The sequence below is a fragment of the Nipponia nippon genome, unplaced genomic scaffold, assembly GCF_047370975.1.
Source record: "Nipponia nippon isolate SJK-2023a ecotype South Korea unplaced genomic scaffold, ASM4737097v1 scaffold_3, whole genome shotgun sequence".
Classification (NCBI taxonomy): domain Eukaryota; kingdom Metazoa; phylum Chordata; class Aves; order Pelecaniformes; family Threskiornithidae; genus Nipponia; species Nipponia nippon.
The window spans coordinates 2,574,153-2,591,859 of record NW_028262347.1 but is presented as its reverse complement, the minus strand read 5'-3'; the positions used below and the strand labels follow the sequence as shown (position 1 = coordinate 2,591,859).

Genomic DNA, 17,707 nt, shown 5'->3' with positions numbered 1-17,707 from the left:
AGCCTCCTCTTCTCCAGGCTGAGCCCCCCCAGCTCCCCCAGCCGCTCCTCCCCAGCCTTGGGCTCCAGCCCCTGCCCCAGCTTCCTCACCCTTCCCCAGGTCTGTGCAGCGTAAGGCGCCATGAAGCAGCCAGTGTTTCAGGTCTGCCGTGAGCACTGGGGATGTTTGTATGGCCTCAGCATTTGCTCTCTGTGTTCCAGCCCACCCAGCTGATGGTGCTTCTGTGCTTGTTGTGCGGGGATGGCAGCCAGAGCAGACTGACTGGTCAGGTGGGGTTCAGCCCTCCTGTGCCATTTGCAGCCCGATGTGTGACACTGCAGGTGTGTGACGGGGATGGGCAGCCGTTGTTTCACCCATGCACTGTGGCGTTGGGCTTCCAGGAGGGTACGGGGTGGCTGACAGCCACGTCCTGGGGTCACAGGGAGTCCCAGCGCGGGAGGGAAGCAGGCGCTGATAACCCTGCAGTCGGAGAGTGCAGGGTTCACATCAAAAAGTGAATTTCCCTGTTTGCAGAAAGCGAAATCTGCAGATGTAACTATAAAACAGCATGGTTTTGAGAAAGAGAATATCCTTGTGTTCAGTGTTGGGCCCCTCACCCCAAGGCGGCCATGGAGGGGCTGGAGCGTGGCCAGAGCAGGGCAGCGAGGCTGGGGCAGGGGCTGGAGCCCAAGGCTGGGGAGGAGCGGCTGGGGGAGCTGGGGGGGCTCAGCCTGGAGAAGAGGAGGCTGAGGGGAGCCCTCATCGCTCTCTGCAACTGCCTGAAAGGAGGCTGGAGCCGGGGGGGTCGGTCTCTTCTCCCCAGGAACAAGCGATGGGACGAGAGGAAACGGCCTCAAGCTGCGCCAGGGGAGGTTTGGGTTGGATATTAGGAAAAACTTCTTCCCCCAAAGGGCTGTCAGGCCCTGGCCCAGGCTGCCCAGGGCAAGGGTTGAGTCTCCATCCCTGGGCGTATTAAAAGCCGGGGAGATGTGGTGCTGAGGGACATGGTTTAGTGGTGGGCTTGGCAGTGCTGGGTTAACAGTTGGACTCGATGATCTTAAGGGTCTTTTCCAACCTTAACGATTCTATGATTCTATGATCCTAGATACCATGAAAGCTTGAAACAGCTACAGCAGCCCTGCTGTCCTCAAGCAGCTCCTACTTGGCTTTGATAATTCAGAAATTGTTCTCCTAGATCACAACAAAGCCAAAAGCCTCCCCAAACCTACTCCCAGATCAGATCCCTCCTTCTCTTCCAGGATTTTCCCGAGCTTTCCAGCCACTGCCTTTGCTGCCCAGCCCTGAACACAGTCCCAGACCTGCACCATCTGGAGAAGATCCTTTGCACAGCAGCCTCTTTGCCCAGAGGGCTGTGGGGGAGGCACGGGGTGCTTAGTGGAAAAGGAGTAAATCTCATTAAGGGTTTTAACATTTATGGCCAGCGAGATAATGAAGGAAGGTAATTTGGGGTAGCTTTATTGCAGTTATCATAATGTTTCCCTGAAGCACAAAGGTAAAGGCAATGGATAATGTCCATAAGGAGTTTTTATATCTTCCTCTTTTTATTTTTTTTTAAGCAATAGCCATTGCAGTCAAAGACAGGGCGTCATTTTTTGCGAACACAGAGAAGGCAATTATGTGACATTGAAACCCAGAATTACAAAACTCTCAAGGCTCACCTGGCTGTCGTGACCCATGTTGGAGACCCACTGCAGTTGACAGGAATACCTTTTCCCCAACATTAAATTGTTTTACAATGAGAAGCAGTGCTCTCCCCATGTCTATTTGCCAGGGACCTGAATTTGGAGTCATCCTGGCAGATCTTCTGTTCCTCCCCTCCTTTACTTTCTCAATTTTACCCTGTTCTGCAATGTAAGAAGAAGAGTAGATGATGGACTGGGAACAGGGGAGGCCTAAAATGAGGGAAACCAAATAATTTTTCTTTTTTTTTCTCTCTGCACTAATGAACTTGTGGAACTGACTGCCACAGGGCATGGCGGGAGCCAAGCAGTTCCTGTGCACAACTTACATGAACCATGCTTGCACAAAACTCTTCAGTGTCCTTGCTTAAAACTTATATTAAGAGCAGATTGGTATCTGTAAGACATTTTTTGTGGCCCAAAGCTTCTTGTTTGCTACGATTAGGGATTTTTATGTCTTCCTCTGAAATGTGGTGTGATGAGCTTACTATTTCCTCAAAGAGGAATGCTAACAAATCAGTAATTTTTAACACAGTGCAGCAGTGATTTGCAGGGCTAAACAAAACTGTTGTCCTGGAGAGTTTGCAGCACCGGTGCCCTCTCTAGCAGCCATCACCCATGGGCGCACTGCGTGCCAAGACGGATCCAAAATCGACCGCAGAAGCCAGTCAGGCTGTGGTGATAAAAAAAACAAGACAAAAAGCAAAGACATTTCAAAAGCTGTCATTTTACTTCTCCCCACTGTGACAGCCTGAGTGCTCATTATTTCCCAAATGTTTCCAGAAAAAATATATAGATTTTTTTTTCCACCAGTTTTGAAACTGTACTTTTTTTTCTTAAAGAAGCACATTACTTCACCATTTCAAACAGCCCCACCCTCACCCCAGCAGATGGCTGAGACTCCCAATATGAATTATCAATGTCACCAGTCCTCCCAGACAAAAACTAGGATAACCTGGACTGGCCTGGGACTAAAAGAGCTGGCTGGAAGTCAGGGCCACAGACTCCGCACGGCCCTTACTCTCGTTACGGTGCTGCTGAGCAAAGCCACCATCTTGCACAGAGTCCATTTTGGCCTGGGGCTTTGTGGCTGGATAAGGGTGCCCTGATGATTATTTGTGTGACAGTATTGGCTTTGTGTCCAGATCTGGAACACATAAATGGAGGCAGAGCCCTGCTGTGGAAGTGTGGGGAAGAAGAGAAAGGGTGATGTGCTGCATGAGGGGCGGCTGCGGTGCCTTCAGCCACGCAAGCATCTCAGCGAGCCGGGTGCCACCGCCTGTGGAACCCGCCTGTGGAGCCCGCCTGTGAAGCGGACTACAACTCCCAACATGCTCTGCGGCCTGGCGGCCCCTATGCCGGGAACTACAACTCCCATCCTGCACCGCTCCACCAGCCGCTTTGCTATTGGCTGGCTGTCGGGCTGGCGCGAATCCCCGTCCCCGCGGGGGGGTAGAGCTTCTCCCGTCTCCACGACAACAGGAGAGCAAACAAGATGGCGGCGGCCTGGTCGGAGGGGTGACGGGGCGGTGCTCGAGTGCGAAGCACCGATAGCGCAGCTCCCTCCGCGTCCTCCCTTCTTATTACAGCTCATGGCGGGGCTCGAGGAGAAGGGGGGAGGTGGCGGCCTCGGTGAGCTGCTTCCCCCTTCTCATGGGCTCCTGCAACATCTCTCCCAGGGGATCCCTGGGGAGCTACCCCAGGACAGGCCCAGCCTGTGGCAGCCGCAGCTCAGCCTGCCTCACCAAGAGGACAAGCAGGAGGAGGAGGATGAAGAGGAAGAGGAGTCGCAGCACACAGAGGTTCAGCTCAGTGCCCCCCAGCTGTTTGGGGAGGGGTGTGCTTGTGAGGGAAGAGCCCTTTCCCCGCTCGTCACTCAGTGTAGTTGTGGGGGAAAGAAGGGGGAATCGATGGGGTCACCAGGTAGTGATTTCTCATTTTCCCAAAGAGGGGAAAGGCTGGTTTGGTCTGTTTCCCCTCACCTCTCATTTCTGTCTTTTTTTTAGGGCCCCTTCCATCCCCGTGGTGTCTAGGATAGTTCTGGGTTGCCCCTCTCTCTCCTTGCTATATAAAGACTAAGGATAAGCTGGCACATGGATGGCCAAATTAAACCCGTTCCATGTTTATATGCCCAGCCCTGAGATTCAATAAGCCCCTGGACCCAAGTGGATTTTTTTCTCCTTGCTCTGCTGGGCTCTAAAGTGTCCACTGCAATAGCATTATCACCTCATACTTTTACCTAGTGGAAACGCATCTGTAGTCACCATTGCTATAATGTGTAGGTGCCATGATTTAGATGATTATCATTTGAAACATTATTTATCTTGGTCCCTAGATTAGCAATTGTTTTGTGACTTCTCCAAGCTCATAGGAATTTCACAAGCCATTGGCTTATTTTCTCATTAAACCTACGCAGTGGTTCATTAGTGCCATCTGTCAAGTACCCTCTTTGGCAAAGATTGTTCTCTGAAGAGTAGCGCTAGCTGCTCATGCTGAACAAATTTAAAGGGCCTCCAATAATGTGCATATTGGGGTACAACACTGGGGTTATGTTAGTGCCGATTTGCTGAGATGTTAACATCCATAATCAATGTGAGTTTCATGGCTCAACGTCTCTGGAAACAGGTCCTGCTTAGAGCTGTGCATTTAAACCATAAGGTAAAAAAAATCCCAAGAAAAAACCATTGACCCTTTTTAAATGTATAGAGCGAGTATGTGACATGTTTCTATTTATCTGTTTTGAGGGCTGTATTCATCATTATTCCTAATGTGTAGTGCCTCAGTAGGGTGATACAGCACTGAAAGCAGCATTTGATTGAGGACTTTTATTAAACTCTGTTCCCAGTTGCATCCCAAGCAGCCTCCAGATTCTACGGAGTGTGGAATTTCGTTTCATAAATCTCCCCTTAATCCATTCCTCTCTCTGTCCCCCCCCTTTCTGGTATTTTATAGGGTCAGTTTGATGGAGTGTTGGATGAAGACACTGTGGCTGAGGGTCTCCACAAGCTGGGGCGCTCCGCCCCTGGCATCGAATTCGTTTATCTTAATCTGTCACTTTCAGTGAGTATAAGCAAAGAACATCATTGTAAAGTGCTTCTCTGCTCAGCTGAAAGGTTTCCTCTTTTTAACAGCAAATAGTTGGTCGAGTAAAAAAATTTCAAGAGGCAGATTTTTGTCTCTACCTGTCAATGCCGTTTCACGTACATGGGACTTTTGACAAGACACAGCATGGCTTCCTGCTGACAACTGCCATATCGGTATTGTTTTTTTCACTTAGTAGCCGCAGCAGTAAGATTTTTTCCTTACCCAGTCTTCGGGTGTGAAAATGTATCTTCCTGCTTCAGCCAGCTGGAGAAAAGATAGAGGAACATGCTAAACACCTGAGAATGCTGCATTCATTGTCCCTTCAGAAAGTTAAAATGGTTGTGTCTTTTTACAGATTACTTGCTGCCGCTTCCTTTCTTATGCAGCCTTGTTTTTCTGGCTTTTTTCCTAGCTACAGCTCTCTCTCCTGGTTGTGTTTTAAAGTCATCTTTTGACGTTTTCTCCGTTCTGCTGGTCTGCAGGTCTAACATCACTTTCTGTATAAGTCATCCTGTTCTGACAGCGGGAGGGACCTTGGGGCACCCCTTCAATGTCTCCTGCTACTGTGTATCTCTTGGGAGAGCATGTGAGGTTATACAACTAGTTATTAAAGTCTCTTTGCTTTATTTTTCCAGGGTCGTGAGTTAAGTGACATTACCATTCTCTCCAGATACGTTCACCTACAGAAGCTGGAACTTTCATATAATAAAATTAATGGTATGTAGTAAATACACTAGTAAATTCTTGGGTTGTGAAATCATTTAAGATGAGAAATGCGCTGTACCGTGTAGCTTTAATATCACAAAGCCTGGTCTACATTTTAATGGCGTAACTACTCCAGCTCTACAGGCTGAAACAATGGCTAGATCTTCCTGAGAGTGATGTATGGACCGTTCAGACAGCTGCACCAGCATATGCTTATCAGTGGGAACGTGGAGATTATTGTCCAGTTTATTATCCAAAGATAAAATGCAAGCAAGCATGTCAATACAACATTAAGGTTGAGATTTTACATGTGCAGATCTCATAATATTTAAAGTTATGTCTGGTACAGTTTTGCCAGCCTTGGGCTTTCCTTTGTCAAGGTTTCCCATTGGTGACAAAATATAAAAAATTATATCCTGGATTTAGAAGGTAACAAATGGAGACTGGGGTAAACTCCATCATCTTGTACTCTTTCCCTCTCCCTTGTACTCCCCCACTCATTTTTTAATTCAACAGCAAAAGGAATAAGCTGTGATGGCAGCCTGTTGCATTATTTCTTTCAAGTTCATTTCACTTGAGGTGCTGGAGTCTAATAATAGCAGCACTTTTGTAAGGCGGCACTTCTCCGTGCTCATTTTACTAACAGTTTGCCTGTGAAGGCTAGGTTGGAACAGAGCAGGGACTTTTCCATAGCAACTAGTCATTTAGTCTTCAGTAGTGGCCTAAATATTTTTCTCCACTAATTAATAACTTAGGACAGAGGTAGTCTCTCTGTCATTCTAGAGGTAGCTAGAATATAAAACTGTATTCTGGCTTATAGACAAATCAGTTGACATAACGGAAATCTAATGTAGAACTTTCAATATTTATTCTTCGTGGTTTAGAAACCATCTTTTTTTCTAGTAGAAGGTGTTAGTATATCCGATTTCTGCATTTCAAACATTGCTTTCTGAATGTGTAACTACAAATTGATTCTTGATTGCTATTGGACATAATTATCACATTTTGACATGATGATCTCTGCATTTACCAGTGCATTCATGTACAGGATTTGACATTCTGTTTTGTTACTAGATCTTTCTTGTATCAGTCACATGCCTCACTTACTAGAACTGGATGCTTCCAACAATGAATTGACTACGTATTTCGTTTTTAAGCCACCTAAAAATCTCAAGGTAAGTTGCAAAAAATGCATTTTATAGGTTTAAATTCAAAACCGTTTTCTAAATCTAATTTAGAAATTGTATTTGGACACGCGCAAAAGCGAATTTTTATGCCTTCCTTATTCTTCTTTCTTACCTCATTTGACATTTTAATAGCTTTTCCAAATGTTTGGATATTTTACACTGCACGTTTGAGTCTTTTATTTTCTTGCACACTCTGAACCCTGGCATGCCACGGGAAGGTGTGTTGTACAGCTAACTGTTCTAGCCAGAGGTAAATATAGCCAGAATTTTTTCCTTGCTTCTCAAATTCGTCAGACTTTCAGTGGGATCAGTTCCTACGTTTCAAATTGACTGGTGCCACTCGTTATTGTGAAACACGTACTTAAAGGGTAGCTGTGTGCTAGTCTTCCCTTTGCTGTTGTTTTCTTGTTGCCCACTTTGGGTTATAAAAAGCAGGAGGTTGTTTTGAAATATGACCGTTACATGTTTCTCTGTCTTCTCTGTTAATTTTTTTTAATATGTATGCATAATTACAGGACCATTAATGATAATGTTGTTGGAAGAGTATAGTTTTGGAAGTTCCCAAAATGTGAATTCTATGTGTCATAAAAAAAAGACCCTTTCTGGTTATGTCCCTAATATTAATATTAATGATCTTCTTATTTCTTCTACACCCTTGATCGCAAGTTTAATGTAACAGCCGTTTAGTTTCACAAGACAGCTGCAAGTGCTGAAGAAAAAAAAGTAACTTTCTGTCTCCTTTTTTCTTTAGGAAGTAGATTTTTCATACAATCAAATACCTAAAATGCAAGACTTGTCAGCATACCAGTCACTTACTAAACTCTTGCTGGATTGTATCCTTTATGGAAACTTGAATGGGAGAAAAGTTGCTTGTTTCCTTTCTGAACAGCTGTTTGCTTCAAATAGATACCTGTTTTCTTTGTATTTTTCCTTCAGGTTGTCTTTAGAAGCAAGATTAAACACTGTAATTCTGGTGGTGAAACTGATCTTAATTTGCTTAAGCGTGCCTGGTGTTAAAGGTGTTTGGGTTTACATGTAACGTATTAGCCTGCTAGAGGAACACAAAAACCCTCCGCTTTGCATCATGTCAAACTGAAAGTGCCATGTCGCACTGTCTTTGCGTGGCAGAGGTAATAAATAATCCCAGTATTTTTATATGAGAAAGGTTAGTAGGAAATCAGCTTGGAACACTAAGCTCCCTTAAGTGAAAAAGCTGCATGTTGTTTAATCTTAGACGTAGCTAATTACGCAGGGACTGTAGAGGCTCTGTGGAGGACGAGGCAATTTAATAACACTGAAGAGGATCTTTAGGTGGGAGAAAACTTCCTGGAGTACGCTGAGAGAAGTACACAGAGCAAAGGTGTTCTGCTACACACCTTCCACACTCTCGCTGCCATACCCAGTTTGTGGGATAAGAAACACCGTTCTGCCAGAAATCAGATAAACATGATTAAGTTTCTTCATTGCTTAATTTTCCAGGGCTGTCCATAGTACTCTTTGTCTCCCTAAAGATTCTCCTACGCTTTTCTGAAGGTATTCTGGAGTTTCATTTTGACATGCTACCTTACTTAAAATTGCTTCCCGAGGGCTCGTGAACCTTTCCTCTTTGCCTCATAAATTGCATTTTGATTTTTCCGCTCTCCGGAAAGGAGAAGACAGCAGGCTGTTGCAGTTTTTTCTCTGTCTCTTGTCATTGAAGTAGCCCATTACCAAACGATATTAATACAATGCCTTTTTCATGTAGGAGCAGATAAAGCATTTGCAGGGCGTCCAGGTTACATTATTCACACATTTTACAAGGGTGTGCAGGTGACATGATTCTTGTCAGAAAATGGCACTGAGACACTATCCCTTTGCAATTCTAATTTTCCATCGCAGAGCAAAAACCGTAACGCAAAATGAAAAGGAGAAAAGATCAGAGATTTGTATTGTGGATCTGAATCAGTATTTTTTCATTTGGTTTCAATGCCGCAGCGTGCTGCCTTCAGTTTCTTCATTTGTCAATGAAGATGCCTTTGAAATGGGGAGAAAAACTGTTTCATGCATACAGTTGCAATGGGACCCTCTGAAATAGAAAAAAAATGAGTGCAGAATTTAGAATAGCAAAGTGGCGCCGTTCCTCACCCATGTCAAGAACTCCTCACCGAAGACATGGCAGACAAAACAAGCTGTTCTTTGTAATCATAAATGAAAATACTATATTAAATACCATCCAGTAGCAGAAATGTTTGGCATGCATTTTTTTGTTGACAGTAACTAAGCATTTCTTACCATATTTAAGTGAATTATGATGCAGATGGTAAGGTCATTTTTTTTCTGACAGGTGCACACACAAGCACACCTGACAGGTTTATAAGTGAGTTTTCAAGGAGGAAACTGCCCAAACCAGAAAGGGAGACAGCTTGGGCAATAATAGCTGACAAAGCATTATAGTGAGTCATTATAAAAGCCTAAAACTGATTGTATTACTACTTAGTGGTGAGCAATTTGCTGCCTCATATCGATGCTTACGGCTTAAACAATATTTTTTCCTCGCCAAAACTTTTCCTCCTCAGCTGAAAGAGAAGCTGTCCCATTTTGTGTGCAAATCAATCAATATCTGTCAAATATCAGTGCCTGTGGATGGTTTGGGTTTCTTTTCTAAAATGAAAGACACAGCCTAGTGTGAGGTCCTACGAAAAGATAAATCTGTGCTTACTAGCTCATTTCTCCTCTTCTTCTTCCCCATCTAGGCCTGTGAGTGTAGAACTGAGGTAGCGTACAAGTCCCTACGCAGGAATGCAGAAAAAACAGAGTTAGGTCACAGTTATTAGAGAGTATTCTATTATCCCTGGCTAAGCTTACATTTTGTTTGTTACAGTGTCATTCAGACTGAGAGAAAAATAATCCTGATAATTTGTCTGCTGCCTGGTAAGACTGGAACCGTGAATGAAAACTCACTTGCCCCTCTTTGCAGGCAGAGTTCATTCTCTTGAGTCAATGAAAACTGTTTTCTTCTCTGATTGCCTAAAGGCATTTCTCTGTGTCCTGCATGTTCTGGCTATTTTTTCCAGTTATATTTCTTGGTTTTTTATGTAACTAGTTCCAGCTTGGACACTTACAGTATGAGTGCAATTCTTCTTGCCTAACTTCAGTCACCAAACAATTCGATGCCTGGATCAGAGGTATCCGATTTCGGTACAGTGGAGAGATACAGAGTCAGGTACCTCTGCAGTTCATCCCATTGTAAGAGAGCAATCTGAGATAGCTTGTTGTCAAAGGAAACGTGCTTTGTTTAAGGGTAGTTATGTTAATGCTGAAGTTTGCTGAGAGGAATCCTAACTACTTTTCCTGCTGCTTTTGCGTTTAATGTTAATTTCAAATACACTTTCCCCTTTCAGTGCAGCTGGCCGGTATACAACAGGTGTAATTTAGAGTGAAACAGCCCCATATAGTACTATCATCTCTTATTACTTGGATAATTTGTGTATAGTGCTTGGAGGTCAAGGTCAGTTTGGAGCCATGTTAAGTACTCCGTAAACATACAACGATTGCGCTTTCCTCTGATGACTCAGCCGTGTGCCTCTATTCTACAGCTGAGCTAACGTGACTGGCGCCCAGTTAAAGTCAAAGGCATAATGTTTTAGCCTGCGCATATGCATCTGATGAGAAGACCAGAGATTTACAGCATAGTTTTGCAAGATTTTGGCAAAGTAGTTCCTTCCCCACACTCCTGTTCCCTCGTTTCCACTAATTTCTTGATTTGCCATCAGCCCGGTTATGCCAGCTTGAAGGGCTGCACTGTAAACCAGGTTATAGAAACTACCAGAGTTAAAAGCTCCTCCAAAAAGGAGGAGAGGATATTTCTAGCTGGATCAGTGTCGCTTATCCCACAGTCTCACAAAAAGCTGTGGCAGTCAAACAAGGAGGCAGTAAGCTTCAGAAAGGGGTGGGTGTGAGCAGCTGGGATTTTAAACTACTTAGCATGAAGCATTTGATGTCCAGCTCCTCTTACCATAAAATTCAGCTCCGTCAGCTAGTTTAGCTACTAATTATTGCTAAGGTTTTGTGTTTAGTTATTTTCCTTAAATGCAAAAACCTCTGTATAGTTAATAACATAGAGGAGATAAGAGGACTGGAGAAGTGTCACAGTCTGACTCATCTTAGTTTGTCACACAACAGACTCACCGCAATCGGTGGCCTTGAGAATTTACCTATCAGAATACTCAATCTGGTAAGAAAGAAGTAATTCTAGTTGTTTTCCTGTCTGTCTTTTATCAATATATTAATGCCTTAATAAATGTGAAGGTAATTACATAACAAATTTTCAGCGATACGTGAAATACTGGACACATTTTTTTATTAAAACAGGGCCATGGAATGATATAGGTTAGAAGGGAGCCATGAAGGTCATCCAGCTTCCCGCTCAAAGCAGAGCCATCTTCAGTGGAGGTTGCTCAGGGCCTTGTCCAGCTGGATTTGGAATTTCTCCAAAGATGTTTTGCATTTGCTCTGGGAAGGTTTTGTTGGTGCTTAGGTGATGTGTAAGAGGTTGCTTACTGTGTAAGTCCCACAATACAAACAATGAAGATTTTTTTTTTTTTAAAGTACATTTCCTCATAAAGTCGTGTTCATGATAGCAGTGAGCTAGGACAGGAGAGGGAAAAGCGAGGACTGAGAAGCCTGCATTCATTTTAGAAAACAAGTCAAGTTTAGTATGCAAATCTGATATATTATTAAAGGATTTTTATTTAATTTTTTAAGGATCTTGTAATGAGATTGGAAGCTTTATATTGCCAGCTTTCCATCAAGATATCTAGGGTATATTTGTTTAAATACAACATTTCTAAGTTATATTTCTAGATGCTTTAGCGGGATTTATCTTACCTGGCTTCAGATTTCTGCAGTGTAGACAACTGCACATGAGCTAGTTGTCCTCTTGCCTCAAAATTCAGTGGAGAGAAATGGACACTTAAAATTCTATGTTATTCTGACCCAGCTGCTGACAAATACGTTAACATGAGGCCTTGGAAGTGCCTGTTTCTCTGTGTTTGTTAGGAAGACAGCCAAGGATAACTAGCCCAAATACGGACCTCTGTCTGTCAATGCCTACGCTTGTTTGCATGCATCTTGCTCTTTTACAGGTCTTAGGAAGGCATTTACCTCAGTGTTCCTCAGTTCCATGTTTGTAAAACGTCCTTAATAATACCAACGCTTTCTTCTAAACCATTTTGAGGTACTTAATAGGAAGAGCCATCAATACAGAAGTTGCACAGAAACACAAGCAAAAACTATTTTTAATGCAATTCAGTTGGTATAAAATACAACAGGCTACTTCTTAATAGGTTTTACTTTGTAATAATAAGTTAAAAAATATTTAATGGGACTTTAAAAATGATTACCAAAAAACTATACATAGAAATATGCTCATATTTGCTACATTAGTTTTAAGCACCTGCATCAATATTTTAGGTAAAGTGAATGAATCCCTTATCAAGAATAGAAATATTCTTTTCCAGTCCTTTTAAAATTTTAAAGGTTTTTGTTCTGTTCTGTAGCACTTGATATAGAAAAGAGTAACTAAGGTCTGTACCCATCAAGGCCTGATTGGCCCTTGTACTTATTACTGCTTCGATATTCAGGAAAGGTATTCACATTTAAAAGTGGACAGTAGTATGTTTTGAATAATATATTCAAACAGTGGTCAGTAACGTATTTTTAATATATTTCAGATATATAATGCCTTCAGTAGCTTCCAGTTATGCTTAGTGGCAATAAAACTGAATTTTGTCTCATTTTTAGCGGATAAGATTAACTCAGATTGGCAAAATCATGTCTAAAAGTTCTGAAATGAGCTATAGGAGTATGACAATCTAAGCTGACAGGAAGATCTTTTCTCTCAGTGCTTTCTTCAGGGAGAACGACACTAAGTCGCTCAACCATTGTGTGCCCTGATTTCCTCATCTGTTAAAAGGCCCAATAATAATTCTGTTGGTTATCTGCTCTGTAAAATGTTTTGGAGGCTGTGTTAACAGCTAAGCCTTATTAATATGAGCATGTTCTTCAGTTTTGGTTCTTACACGCTGATATGATTATTTATACAACTGCTTGTCTTCTTTAATTAGCAAAGTAGATAGTCATGTGGAAATTATGTAAATAGACAGATTTTAGCATAGCATTTTCTTTTACTAATTAGAATAAAATGCAGTTCTTTTTTCAGGGAACAGTCATCCCCTCTCTTCCCATTGATTCAGCTTTCTTTTCCATTTTCCCTTGAGCTTTTTAGGTTGAAAGAGTAGTAAGGTCTGAAGTTTGGAAGAAAGGCTTCAAAAACTGTAAATACTGCCTAGCTATACCAAAAAGCCTTTATTCTGCTTATGTTTGCAAAAAAATAAGAAGTGCAGCTCTAATGAACTGGACTCTTAGGAATTGTATACTTTGCAAAAAAGGATCTCGACACAAATCCCTTTTGTTCACAGAATTTTATGTGCATCTCTTGCATAGCATTTTGCAGCTAGAGCTCTGAGCTGTATCCTATTAAACAGAGGTCTAACGAAGAACAGGAAGAGAAGAGGGAGCCTCCATGCTATTAATAACCTAATTAAACATTTAAAAGTCAGGAAAAATGTCAAGGACAGACAACTGGATTAACATTAGAGTCAGCTGGCCTATTTATTTCAATAGTTCCTAAATATTTATTAATAGAATATGAGGCTTCTAAGCTTTCAGCACAAGGTGATGCTGATGGAAAAATATAACTTGCAAGGTTATACAGAAAGAATCATGTTGAGAGGCCATCTGGGTACGTGTGGCCACTGGGACAAAGATGAGTACAGAACCTCGCATGTTATACCTATTTGGAGTTCGTAGCAGAAACGAGTATATGATTTGTGAGGCCCGGAGAAATGAAGCCATCTGGTGTCCAGTGATAAATGTAGGTCTTCTATTTTGTACCTTGTTTGGAAGGAATGTAAAACAATGATAGCTGGTTACGAGTTCTCAAAAACTTGGGTCATTTCTTGTGTTAGAGTCTAGATGAACTTACAGTAAGGTGGGCTGGTTGGTTTGTTTGTTTTTTAACATTTCTGTGCATGCTGTCACTGACAGTAAATAAAGTCTGCCTTCACTTAGGATACATTAAGATGAACTTGTGTATCCTAGAGATGTTTTTATAGACTGCCTGTGGTCCAAAGAAGACAGCACTGTATTGTTCTGCCATAATATTTTCATTATTTATTCCGTAATCATAAGTGTAAATTATAACCATGATTACAGAGGGAAATTCTGTGTTATCTATGTATGTATATTCTATGATTTTATGTGCATATCTGCTTTCTAAATTTTGAGTTGGATAGTGACAAGACTATCCTTTAGCCAGTATCAGCTTTAAAAGCATGCTAGAGCTCTTTTTATTGCTGTTGTCTCTCGCTGCTATTCAAGGTGAGTTGAAGATAAGTTAATCAGAAGATAGTTGATTCTTTTTTCCTTGAGCAGTATGGAAAGCTGTAATATGTCATCTCAAGATGAAGATGGGGCTAATGCATAAAAGGCCTAGCTGTAATAGGATTCTCAATAATAAAGTGAACGCCGTTCTTCCTCAGGAAGATTGTTTTCCATTTGTAGAACTTTATCAACAGTTTATGCGCTTTCATTTCTTCTTAGAGCTCTAACCAGATTGAGAAGATAACTGGGTTGGACAGCTTGAAAACTCTACAGAAGCTGGACCTATCTAGTAATAAAATAACAAGTCTAGAAGGCTTGGAGGAGCATGATCTACTAGAGATGATCAACCTAGAGGATAACCAGGTAGCATACTTAATATTGGTCTCAGCTTTTTCTAAGAATGCATATTTTTTTTTTCTAAAATTCAATCCCTTTAAGACTTAATCAAAAAATCTTACAACACTGCAAGAAATGAATATTAGAAAAGATGACATTTTTTCCTTTGCTGTTTCACTCCAATGCTCTTTCACATGTTGATTGATACTGTACTCCTCAGGCCTTATTTAATATCTCTAGATGGGTTTATCTGTATGTAGGTATCACTTCTGTAGTATTTAGTGCTCGCGTACATAAAGAACTAACAGTGCTCCCTTGAGTGGATAAGATAGGGATGAGTATGCAGCTTTTTCAGCTTGATTATTCTTGAGGATCTTTACTTACATCACAGCTTTTCTACTGCCAGGCCTCAGGAGGATTTGCTAATATCTCTCAGCCCAATTTTATGACCACAGATTCTTCTGAGCTCTCAGCTGGAAACTTCCTGTAAGGCAGAACTGCATGTACTCTATTATAAAGTGGCTTTTGTTATGCCACAGAATTTTCACTGGAAGTACAACGATACAATCCACCTCATTTGTATTTGCATTTTGAAACTCAAGCCACATATACATAATACTTTTGATATTGAGCTTCCAGGGTCCTTAACTGAAAAGACTGTCAATTCATGAATCATTTTGACATCAAAGACAGATCTGCATGTGATAAAAAAATCTAAGAAAATAAGAAATAAAAATATAAACCCGGAATTGAACATTTTCTGTCGTTTTTCCCCACTTGCAAGATACATTTACAGGATTTAATTCAAGACACTATGAATTCTTTTTCTCACACTGTGTTCAGGTTGACATTTAAAGGTACATCAATTGCAGAAGCAGGAAACTAACTAATAGTATGGCTGCTATTAGCATTAATAACACTACTTCCATTGCCTCATATAGTTTCCACTATTCTTTACGGCACGCAAAAGCTATTAATTTTACCTCATCAAAATTTGCCTCTTTTAATGATGTTATTGAAACTGTTTAATTAGAGTCACCATTTTTTGAACATTTCCTTCTGAAGAATAGTTTAAAGAGAATTTTAATTTTAAAGAGCCAAGTTACTTCAGCTTACTACCACCCAGAATGATCTCAAATGATTGATTTTTCAAAAACGGGCACGATAGGTTTATCTGCAAACCATGTCTCTCACATACATGTTCAGTGATTTTCAAATGTTGGCAGTTGGCATTCTATGATTTATTTAGGAAATTCACCCAAATGACATTTAACTTGGTCAAAACTGATCCGCCGTGGGCTTCTTGGTATCTCAAAATGAATACTGGGTAGGCTATAGTTGAGGTTTATGTTTTTAGACACTTTACATAAGCTGAGTATAAGTTTGGGATAGAATCTGAAGTCTTCTAGGTTCAGCCTTTTAGCAGTGGAGGAAAACCAGGTATCCTTTACAAGGCCATTCATCCCAGCCTACCGTGGATCAGATGACCTCTGGAACTGCCTCTCTCAACTGATTATAAAGTGAGGTTAAGCGACTGATTTGGGCTAACGTAACAGATGGCTAAAATGAGGCAACGCGAATTCCATTTGACTTGACCCATTTTGTTTTAATTGAGAGCCTCACAACTGTTCACTCAGGGTGTAGGACAAGTGCCTCTGGTGTGACTTTGCTTTGGGCACACAAACTTTCATTAATCCCACATAAACTTCTAATGTTTATCTGCTGTGCCTGAGCGCAGCCAACCCAGGTTTCCTTTGTGGATAGGTGAGACCTGAAGTGGCATGCATCACCCTCTGGACACAGGCAGCCAAGGACAACTATGCTGATGCTTTTCAGTCAAGCGCTGCAAGTTAGGTAGGGTGAACTTGAGCTCCAGTGAAAAGAAACTCTTCTTAGAAGGAATTTTTTTTGCTAGTCAACTGAAGCGCAAATATAACTGCAGAATTGCCTCACTTAAGCACATCAACCACATAAAAGCTAAATGTGTTAGGGCTTGACATTTGAAAGAACTGGGAAAATGCAGGTGGTTTGAAATTGCTGTCTGTATTATACTGCTTCTGCAGCTAACATCCAAGTTGTCTGCCTTTTGTGACTAAAAGTGCCTTATTGAATGCAGTTAACATGTATACCCATTTTGTGAGTATAATGAATTTTTTTTATGTCCAGATTTTAAGAGCAGGAATTAAAATACTTTTTTTCCCCATAGTTATCACGGATTCTGTTGCTGCTGATTTATGCTCTGTTTCTGTCACTAATTAGATTGCTGAGCTGCGTGAACTTGAATGTATTGCAGATCTGCCTCTCCTCAGAGTTTTAAATCTTTTAAAAAATCCTGTACAGGTAAGAAAGAACTAAAGAGGAAGCCAAAAATAAAGACCTAGAACTGCTGTTTTGGATCACACCAGAATCCATTTGGCCTCAGTTTCTGTCTCTGAGAGTGGCCAGGTCATTTCAGGGAACGAGTACAAGAAATGACGAGTGATGGTTTCCCCGGCACGGTTACCCACCTTTGTCTGGGAGCTTTGTCTGAACCAAAGCTGCGTATGAATCATGATATTTAATATCCACGTCATAAATCCATTAATTTTATTAATTCCATTTGTGAATCCATTTATGCATTTGTACTCACAGTATGCTGTGATTTTTCTTTGGGAAAAGATCCCCTTTTTGTTTGCTTTGAAGGTCTGTACTTGATTGTTCCTGGGAAAAGCTCAAAGGAACTTAATAGTACCCCTTTTAAAATCATGTGTCTCTGGAATCTGTATCTTCTTCTCTTCTTTAGGATGTACTCGGTTCTCATTTATGGCTCCCATAATATTCCTCAATTAATGAATTAAACATCCATTTTATCAACAACGACATTTGCAAAATATCAGAAATTCTGACTTTGACTCTGCATTTATAATTTGTCCCGAGTGATCAAAGATGATTCCATCCTGGCTTGTGTGATTTCTAAATTATGTTTGAATTTTACAGTGATTTCCAATGTCAGAGAGGAGAAAAATGTGAAGGGTTTAACGTCTCCTTTTTGCTGGTTTTGTACTGGCTTTCGTGAGAATGGTCTGTCATGACACACCATGAAATCAGCATGAAAAAATACCCAAAATAGGCTGCCCCTGGTCCTCCGTAACCTGAAAGCCTTTTTCTGTTTAGATGTCCTTCCCCTAAGCAAAGTCTGATCCTATTCCTTTCAATTACTGTTTTAATAACTTTTACACGCAACAATCATCTTAAGGCAGCTGTCTGAATTTCGGTTGTTTTAACAGGACCTTACTGGTTTTAGAACTAAGAAGC

The 17,707-nt window shown here is 41.4% G+C and overlaps 1 protein-coding gene across 5 annotated transcripts in view; it reads left to right on the top strand.

Moving 5' to 3' along the window:
- The first annotated feature begins 3,184 nt into the window (after window positions 1-3,184).
- LRGUK (leucine rich repeats and guanylate kinase domain containing) overlaps window positions 3,185-17,707 on the top strand; it is a 53,738-nt gene continuing 39,215 nt past the window's right edge. For all 5 annotated transcript variants that reach the window (XR_015706498.1, XM_087765802.1, XM_087765800.1 and 2 more), the window contains exons 1-8: window positions 3,185-3,481; window positions 4,632-4,739; window positions 5,399-5,480; window positions 6,543-6,643; window positions 7,407-7,488; window positions 10,744-10,868; window positions 14,297-14,440; window positions 16,673-16,753. Coding sequence is in view for 4 of the 5 variants with exons in the window: in XM_087765802.1 (XP_087621928.1) it covers window positions 3,272-3,481; window positions 4,632-4,739; window positions 5,399-5,480; window positions 6,543-6,643; window positions 7,407-7,488; window positions 10,744-10,868; window positions 14,297-14,440; window positions 16,673-16,753 (933 nt within the window). In the remaining variant the exon portion in view is untranslated. The remainder of the gene's footprint in view (window positions 3,482-4,631; window positions 4,740-5,398; window positions 5,481-6,542; window positions 6,644-7,406; window positions 7,489-10,743; window positions 10,869-14,296; window positions 14,441-16,672; window positions 16,754-17,707) is intronic.